The sequence below is a fragment of the Poromitra crassiceps genome, assembly GCF_964638095.1.
Source record: "Poromitra crassiceps genome assembly, chromosome: 13".
Taxonomy (NCBI): Eukaryota; Metazoa; Chordata; class Actinopteri; order Beryciformes; family Melamphaidae; genus Poromitra; species Poromitra crassiceps.
The window spans coordinates 14,325,275-14,334,106 of record NC_139644.1 but is presented as its reverse complement, the minus strand read 5'-3'; the positions used below and the strand labels follow the sequence as shown (position 1 = coordinate 14,334,106).

Below are 8,832 nucleotides of genomic sequence, written 5' to 3'. Positions count from 1 at the left end.
ACACACTGCCAATTAAGTGAGATGACATTTCTGAGCAGTACAAATTGACTTGGGTTTTTGTCTTGCTAATGACTTTGATATATTTTCCAGTCTCTGGCCTTGTTGTTTGTAGTGTGTTTGCTTTTGTGATGGACCACCAGATACATGATAGAAGATGATACATACTAGATGAAACATGTATGCATGTAGGCACACACAACACACAACACACACACAACACACACACACACACACACACACACACACACAGACACACACACACACACACACACACACACACACACACACACACACACACACACACACACACACACACACACACACACACACACACACACACACACACACACACACACACACACACACACACACACACACTTATCTTCTAGCTCTGTGATCATTGTAGGCTATATGCTGCTAAGAGAGGATAGATTCTATTGATAGAGATTGTGATTCCAGTCTCAGCAGCACCACATGTAGAGAGAGGATGGTTCAAGTTCTGCTCCAGAACATGTATCGCTGTAGACACATAGCCTACTGTAGTGCATAGCTACGTGTGGCTTATTATTGTAATAGACATGTTTGGATTGTATGATTTTCTGCATGTCTCTTTCGAATTATTTGTATATCACTCACACATCGGTGTCACTCTCTATGCTTTTTGTGTGTTTTCATTCTGTATGATCATGTGTGTCTGTCATCTCTTCAGACTGGTCAGAGTGCTGGTCCAGTCACTCTTAAACTGGCTGAAGCCAAGGACACGGGGAACGCTGACACTTTGAACAATGTAACCCTGAGGGAGTAGAGTTACAATGTGTACAAGTCTATGTAGCCTGTGTGGAAGCTTGATTCTCACTGCAACACCCATGTTACTTCAAAAAATAAGAAGCGTGTAATGTGTTAAGAGTAATGTCAAATCAACCGCCTCTAATGCTGAATCAAGCTTTTAGAAGTTTCGGCTTTTAAAATCTTTGTCTCGTCATAGGAACTGATGTGAAAAAGTTTAGAATAAAAGGCTAAAAAACTACAAATTCATAGTTAGCAAAAGCCACATGATGGTGATGATGATTATTGCTATTATTATTATTAGCCTATTATTATTATGATTGTTATTATTATTATTGTTGTTGTTGTTATTATTATTATGATTGTTATTTTTATGATTATTGTTGTTATTTTTTTCTTTATTATTATTATTATTATTATTATTATTATTATTATTATTATTATTATTATTATTATTATTATTATTATGCTGCGTACTGCGTTGCTGTCACGTGATCTGAACCTGGCTTCTGTTCTGAGCACTTCCTGTTTTGAATTAGCAATAGCATTAGCTGGACAGCTCCGCAAAGAGTGAGGAGGTGGTAAGCGTTCTTGTGTGTACAATGTAGGACGATAGCAAAGCCCGCTAAGGTTACTAACCTAGACCTCAATGGTGAATGGACGTGTCAACTCTGTGAAACGTACTCTGCAATCACATAATAAAAGCGAGTTTGTTAACTTGTTAAATAGCAATGTTAGCTAAAGTCATCTAGCCTTTGTCAAAAGTGATGCTGCTCAGCAAGGTAGCGTTAGATGCCCTTATAGTTAAATGTAAACCAGTGACAGATTTTTTTTTAAATCTCTCTTTGCTTTTCTGAAAGATAACGTGAGCGTTGTGTACTGAGATTAGAGTGAGGAACTGAACTCAAACTAGTATGTGATGATAAATTAGATTTATAACTAGCTAACAGCACAGGGTTTTTCGAATAGCTTGCGACTGCTGCTGGTAAACGCCAGAAGGCCTGTGCTGTGTTTGTATGACCTCCTTTGTTTGGCTCTATCCATGTAGTTCAGGCTGGGTTATTGTTTAAAGCAGCTTTGATTATGTAAACCAAGCCAGTCCCTGCCTGGCTGTGTCAGCTCAGCTGTCACTCTGTAACTTGCACCAGAGTCACATTCACATTCCCCTATCTTCCTAGCAGAGTAAAATTTAAGGTCAAAAGCATAAAGCAGCTGGACAAACAGCCAGGAGGCATCGTTTCTTGGACAGCCATCATCTCAGGGACAACAGCGACTGTGAAGGAGAGGAGTGGGGTGATATCCTGTTTGCTGACCGGACCTCTGCACCACAACACCTCTTTTCTCTTTTAGTAAGCATTTATAGATTATTAGTCTGCTATAAATGAGTAGGCACAGCGAGCATCTATCCATCCTTTCTGGTAATATGTTCTGATTCATCCTTTTTTTGTAATTACAAATTAAAGAAAACATTTGATTAGCCGTTATTTGATTATTATTATGGACATAATCACCGCATCAGACAATGGACCGTCTTTGTGTTCGGCCTTTGTAATTGATACCAATTTCTTCTTGGACGTAACCTGTAGTAGTGTGTCTCTCCTATCTCTTGTATTATCTTGGTATACAACAACTGTGCAGTGTCACATGAAACAGACCTCTAGCACTGGTGAACCTCGTAGACATTTTTTTCTTCTTCTGAAAAACAGTTGCGTAATCTTAGCTCAAGTAACAGTTTCAGACAACACCAACCAAGGCTGAAAAACTAGTGTAAATCTACACTCTTCTCTACTATTGACCTACTTATTATTAAACACTGCTATAGTACTGTGGCCAAAAGTGTAGGAATACTCCTAATGATGAAATACAACAGAATTCAACAACATGTGGGCGCTGTCATGTTTTCAAAATCATATGGTGTAAATTTGTTGTCAATCTTTAGAGTCCAGTGAGAGCACTCCGGCTGACAGGAAGACATCAGCAATGTCAGCAGAGAAGATGGAGACGAGTGTGTCCAATGGAGCAGGGCCAGTGTATGAAGAGAAAGAGGACACCCTCAGGTAAGTCCAGGGGCCGGTTGCACAAAGCACCTTATGTTAAGATTTCCCTTATAGTCAGAGTTAAGGCGTCCATAAAATAGAATCGGCTTCACAAAACACCCTTAAATCTTGTGCTTATGTTTTCCTTAAAATGTTTGACCTTAAAGAGAAGATTTAAGGGTGTTTTGTGCAGACCCTAAGGAAAATCTTAACCGGCCCCAGGGTCTTCCAATCATGCATACAATGTCCAGCTGGGTGAAAATAGTAGTCAGCTGGGGGGGGAGGGTTTTGCATCTCAATTCATAGCTTTCAAGGGGCGTTACGTGCTGCCGGGAACGCCCACCTGACGGTCCAAAAAAAAACTTGTTCATTCCACTGCCCGCCGAGTCACTAGTTTCTCACGCTGTGTTTGTTCAGCCAAAATGCCGGATACCTGTTGTGCTATCGGTTGCACTAACCGACGAGGAGACACGCCTGGCTTGTGCTTTTACAGAATCCCGTCGGAGAAAGAAAACTCAGACAGGAGGAGGTTGTGGATTTGTGCGATTAGACGTGGTTCAGTCGCTGGGGAGGGCAAATGGCTTTTTTTCTACCATCAAAGTACACACGTTTTTGCGGCCAACATTTCATCAAAGGTAAGCTCAAGTAACGTTAACGGGGTATTTTAATCATTATTGTAACGTTACTTGAGCTTACCTTTGATGAAATGTTGGCCGCAAAGACGTGTGTACAAACGGCTGAACAAACACAGCGTGAGAAACTAGTCGACTCGGCTGGCAGCGGAATGAACAAGTTTTTTTTTGACCGTCAGGTGGGCGTTCCCGGCAGCACGTAACGCCCCTTGAAAGCTATGAATACAACCTACACTCGCAGCAGAGGGAGGGGGGATAAGCTGTATGGAAAATCCTAAGTCTAAGTGTGGACTAAAATGACCATGTCCACACATTATAGCATCCTCTTGCTCCCCCTTCCCCCCCAGCCCTGAGGACTTGTCTGAGCTGCTGGCAGCAGGGACCAAGGAGGTCCACGAGAAGGCTGAGAACACCCAGTTTGTCAAGGACTTCCTCAGGGGACGCATCCGCAAAGAGCTCTTCAAGGTCAGTCTGGAAAAGAATGGGGAGTATTATTTTATTTCGGTACTCCTGAGAACTACAGTAATGGTAATTTCGGGCCACTTTAAATGCTATTCATCTGAATGAAATGGTAATTTGTCCTTGATTGCCTCACAAGTGACTGCCTAAAAGGAATCTCAAATGAGATATTAAGTAACTACAATAGAAGCAAGTAAATGCTGTAAATACAGTAAAAGAGTGGATACACAAAGGAGACAAAGAACATGAGAACATAAATTGAAGACTAGCAAAATTCCAACTTGGATCAAACAGGATGTAAAAACCAACATTATGAAAAGGCAACAAGTGTGCTTTGAGAAGTGATTCAAAAAAGAAAAGATGAGCTCATATTTGCCAACTCCTCTCTCCTGCTCTCCACATCTGTGCTCTCTCCCAGCTTGGCCACGTGGCGCTCTACTACACCTACACAGCCTTGGAGGAGGAGATTGAGAGGAACAAGGACCACCCGCACTTTGCCCCCCTTTATTTTCCCACGGAGCTGCACCGCCATGAGGCTCTGGCCCGCGACCTCGACTACTTCTACGGGCCAGACTGGCAGAGCCGGGTCAGCTGCTCCCCGGCCACCCAGCAGTACGTGGACCGCATCCACCAGGTAGGCCAGGAGGACCCGGTGCTGCTGGTGGCCCACGCCTACACCCGTTACATGGGGGACCTGTCCGGCGGCCAGGTGCTGAAGAAGGTGGCCCAGCGGGCCTTGAAGCTGCCCGCCACAGGAGAGGGCCTGCACTTCTATCAGTTTGACGCCGTCCACAGCGCCAAAGCATTCAAGCAGCTGTACCGCAGCCGGATGAACGAGCTGGAGCTGGACACGGAGGCGAAGCAGAAGCTAGTGGCCGAGGCTGTCACAGCCTTCCAGTTCAACATGGAGGTGAGTGCCAGGGGAGAAGGATCGGAGGGGGAAGAGGTGGAGAGGAATGTTGTTTGGATAAACGAGTGGGTCGGTCTGTTCCTGTGGTGGAGGGGGGCTTTAACGTCTCTCACATTAGATGTATGCTGCTCATTCTTGCATCAATTACTGAATCCTCTGAGATGAGAACATCGTGCCTGAAGAAAATTCAGTTTGCTGCTAAGAATAGATTGTATGCCTTCTGCGTATTACTGAAGGCACCGTAGCCCTCTAATGTCAACGTGGTGTAATTACATTATTTCCATTTTCTATTAGATTTCAATCTCCCTGAAGGCACAGTGTCATTATGTCACATTTACTTTCTTTTCTCTTAATTGCAGTATACGGTATCAAACTAGTATGGTATGGCCGGTCGCGGCGCACAATTGCTCAACTGAGCATGCGCGAGGCACGCTAGAAGTGAGCCCGAAGCGTGGGACATTTCTAGATTGCATGACAATGTCATTTCTTTCTGTGGATTTTTTGCATGGGATTGTCTCTATAAACTGTCAAGCCTGCTTTTTTTGAGAGAGAGAGAAACACCTTACATTTGTTTGTGCTGCCAGGTGTTTGATGAGTTGGAAGAGATGGGTAAGAGCATCCAGGAAGAGGTTTTAGATGCTGGCATGCCTGTCCATGGAGCAGCGGGCGGAGACGTCAGCAAATGCCCCTATTATGCCGCCCAAATGGGTATGCGTTTATTCTTCTTTCCACAGGCACTGTATCACACTCAAATCAGCCGTGTCTTTGATTGTGTTGCTGTGAAAAAATCTTGTTTATGTTTGTTTTGTGCTTTATGTTCTTCTCCCTCTCGGTCACAGCGGCCAGTGGCGGAACAGCATACGCTTGTCAGCTAGCCATGGCTGTACTCAGACACCCCACAGGACAGGTCCTATTCGCTACTTGGGTTGCGGCTTTGGCTGGATTGGCTGCGTGGTATTTCATGTGATCCAGCCCTCAGCCAATCACCGTGCTGCTGGGAAAGACAGAAAGGAGACTGAAAAAACCCCCAAGAAACTATACAGTATGACCATCCATCCCCATGCCTTATTACCATATTTTCTCTCTTTTGATTTCTCCCTTGCACCATCCCTCCATCCTGTGTTTGGTCATATACAGTATGATGACCTTTTGTTGCTGTATTGTGCTGATTTATTTTTACTTTAGTTATAGAAACACACGTTGAATAGTTTGGGGGGATATTCATGAGGAATGTTTTAAATCTCACTTGAAACCATTTGATGGTGTGAGATGATATTTTTTCGTACTTTATTTTAATGTTTGGCAGCGAAAGATCGTTCAGGGTGTTTTGCCAAAGCCCATTTATAAAAGGGAGCAAGTGGGCTTTGTCTGTTTGTTTGTTTCAATTTTTGTCCCACTGACGATAATGTCTATGACATCATCAGTGATGTCATCAGTGATATCATTATTGACCAAAATCATCTTATGACATCACTGATGATGTCATAGGCACTGATGATATCAGAGGCAATTGTGACATCACTGATGATGCCATAGACATTGTGACATCATCAGTGATGTCACAAGAGCGGGCCGAACTGCTTATGTGATCTGCAGGGCGGGCGTGCCTAGGAATCGAGTGCGCAGAGCGCGCGAGATGCCTAGTAAACTATAATTGACTATAGTGGTGCGTTAATTAGTGTTGATGAATCTATCAATATTACTTAATGGTAAGCTTTCTAAAAATAAAATTAAAAGCATAGGATGGATATGTTATGCATGAGTAGGATAGCACAGTAGGTTATCTGCAGGGCAAACTGCAGTGTTCAAACTCTTGATTTTTAATTAAGCCTGTGGCTTTTGACTGTACTGTACTGAAGTCCAAGTAAATTGGACCAAGAATAAAGTGCAAAACGCATCAGCGGCGGGAGGCACATGACCCCTAGCAGGCACATGACCCCTAGCAGAGATGGCAGGCACATGACCCCTAGCAGAGATGGCAGGCACATGACCTGGCAGGCACATGACCCCTAGCAGAGATGGGAAGCTTCGCGCTGCAACTCGGGGACAATGAGACAGCCGCGAGGCGGTGATGCTGGAAATAGGACAGTGGCGTACCGAGTACCGACACGCACCTGCCGCTGGCGGTGTGGGGTTGCACATCGAAAATAATGGGGGTGGCTGTTTTGACGCGCGCCGTACGCCGCCGATGTATTTTGGACTTAAGAGGTGAAGTTTGATGCAATGGAAAGATAATGCAATGGAAAAACAGATCAGTTTAGCTTTAAATGGAAACTTACAAACTGTTCTTGCTTTTTTCTTTTTCTTTTTTATGTCTACACCTTGAATGTAGTTACAAAAACCTGCAAAAACACAGCACAATGTTATGTTGTGTTTAACTGGTTAAAATTCCATCATCAGATGTCATGAATAATACTTGGCCTCAAATGTGTCCAGTAGTCTACTTGTGTAGTATGAGTGGTTGGAATAAGCACATTTCAAAAGATAATATACCTACAGTTTCACCACTGTATGATCAATAAACAGCTTTCAAATACTAGTGAATACAAATATGGATACCTTTTAGTTATTACAGTATAGTTAGATCAATGGATGTCTACAAGCCAATTATATCCGTACTAGTGCATGTTCAAATGTATTAGTGATGGGGCGTCTTGTTTTCTCAACAATCTGTCCCAAAAATGGCCTCTTGTTGATTGCATTGGACCACTTAACCAGTAGAGAGAGAAGTAATTGATTTATCAGTATCTGTCACTGCCCTTTTGGGACGAAGGTGTCCTCAACATAGTGAATTGAAGCTGTTTGGCTCGTTTGTGGTTTATTATAACCCACTGATCGTTATGTATCATGCATCTTGGATGGATAGGCCAATATGCACATTAAGATTGTGACGGTTATTGCTTTGTTCATAATTATGTTATGAAGGTTTTTTCCCCCCACTGCTCTGCTTTTTCAAAATGGACAAGGAGGGTTCATTCTATACTGTGTCTGTGTAGCGACTGTGTAAATGCACTATATTGCAGTTGAATCGATGGTTAATTTTGATCATGACACAGTAATGACATTCCTCCAACTTTGGCATTATCCTGCCAAGCAGTTTGTTTCTTCAGTTTTGCTTGGAGATGTTGGATAGTGTGAAAGGACATTTACTGATATCACTTTTCAAACAGCTTCCTGTGCTGTGTATTTACACACACTCATGGAGTTGCAGATCTAGAAATTAGATGGCAATATAATGCATTGTATCACTGGGACTGATGCAGGAACTGCTTGATATAGCATCGCAGCTCAATGTGAACGTTTTTTTTTTTTTTTTTTTTTTAATGTGCCAGTATGATGTGTCAAAATGTCAGTGTTTTGGGGGACTTATAGTGAAGGGGTGGTTAGGCTACTTGAATCTCAGGATGTACAGTAGTTGGAGCCATGGATTGTTCAGTGAGTGGAATGCTTGGCTGAAACATGTTTGATTTTGAATTGTGTTCTCATTGTGCATCTAACTTGACTGAGCTTTCTTTAGCAGTGACCGACAAGAATACCCGCATTGTACAAGTGAAAATCACAGAAATATTTTGTGATGCCTGTAATAAAAACAAAACAATTTTCCTGTTGCATGTTAATGCTGCAATAAAGTCTTCATTAAGACTGGGTTTCTTAATCACAACAATAGGCGATTGGTACAACCCCTCTGTAAGAGAGATGGTTCAAATAGAGACTCCAGCTTATTCATGCACACATTTACACACTTGTGAGACTAACATCACTAATATTACTCACCTATAATCGCATTGACTTGTCTAAGAAAGGTGTATTTAACTTTAAAATTACATTTCTAGTTTTATTCAGCTTTTATGAATAGCCTTGCTGACAGTAATTGTGCAAATCAAGAAGGATAATTACAGCAATTATTTATTGTGTGTGTTACTTGAGATTATTGACCTGGCAGTTTAACTGAAAGGATTATTCTGCCGATTGCTAACAAATTTCATCATACGAAAGTATGATGAAAGTA

The 8,832-nt window shown here is 42.4% G+C and overlaps 1 protein-coding gene across 2 annotated transcripts; it reads left to right on the top strand.

The window, feature by feature from the left end:
- Positions 1-1,338: 1,338 nt before the first annotated feature.
- On the top strand, positions 1,339-8,832 carry hmox2b (heme oxygenase 2b). 2 transcript variants are annotated; one of them, XM_083649446.1, is made up of 7 exons: positions 1,339-1,367; positions 1,968-2,135; positions 2,726-2,843; positions 3,802-3,919; positions 4,332-4,823; positions 5,408-5,531; positions 5,663-8,832. In XM_083649446.1, the coding sequence occupies exons 3-7, from the start codon at positions 2,767-2,769 to the stop codon at positions 5,788-5,790; spliced, it is 939 nt and encodes a 312-aa protein (XP_083505572.1). In that variant the 5' UTR covers positions 1,339-1,367; positions 1,968-2,135; positions 2,726-2,766; the 3' UTR covers positions 5,791-8,832. The 2 variants fall into 2 exon arrangements, with proteins under 2 accessions (XP_083505572.1, XP_083505571.1); XM_083649445.1 differs by having other exon boundaries at positions 1,367-1,438.

Bases quoted from the DNA above. Each gene is read 5' to 3' on its own strand.
- hmox2b (XM_083649446.1), top strand. From the start codon at position 2,767: ATGTCAGCAGAGAAGATGGAGACGAGTGTGTCCAATGGAGCAGGGCCA. The intron at 2,844-3,801 runs GTAAGTCCAGGG...CTTCCCCCCCAG, and splicing joins GAGAAAGAGGACACCCTCAG to CCCTGAGGACTTGTCTGAGC. The intron at 5,532-5,662 runs GTATGCGTTTAT...TCTCGGTCACAG, and splicing joins CTATTATGCCGCCCAAATGG to CGGCCAGTGGCGGAACAGCA.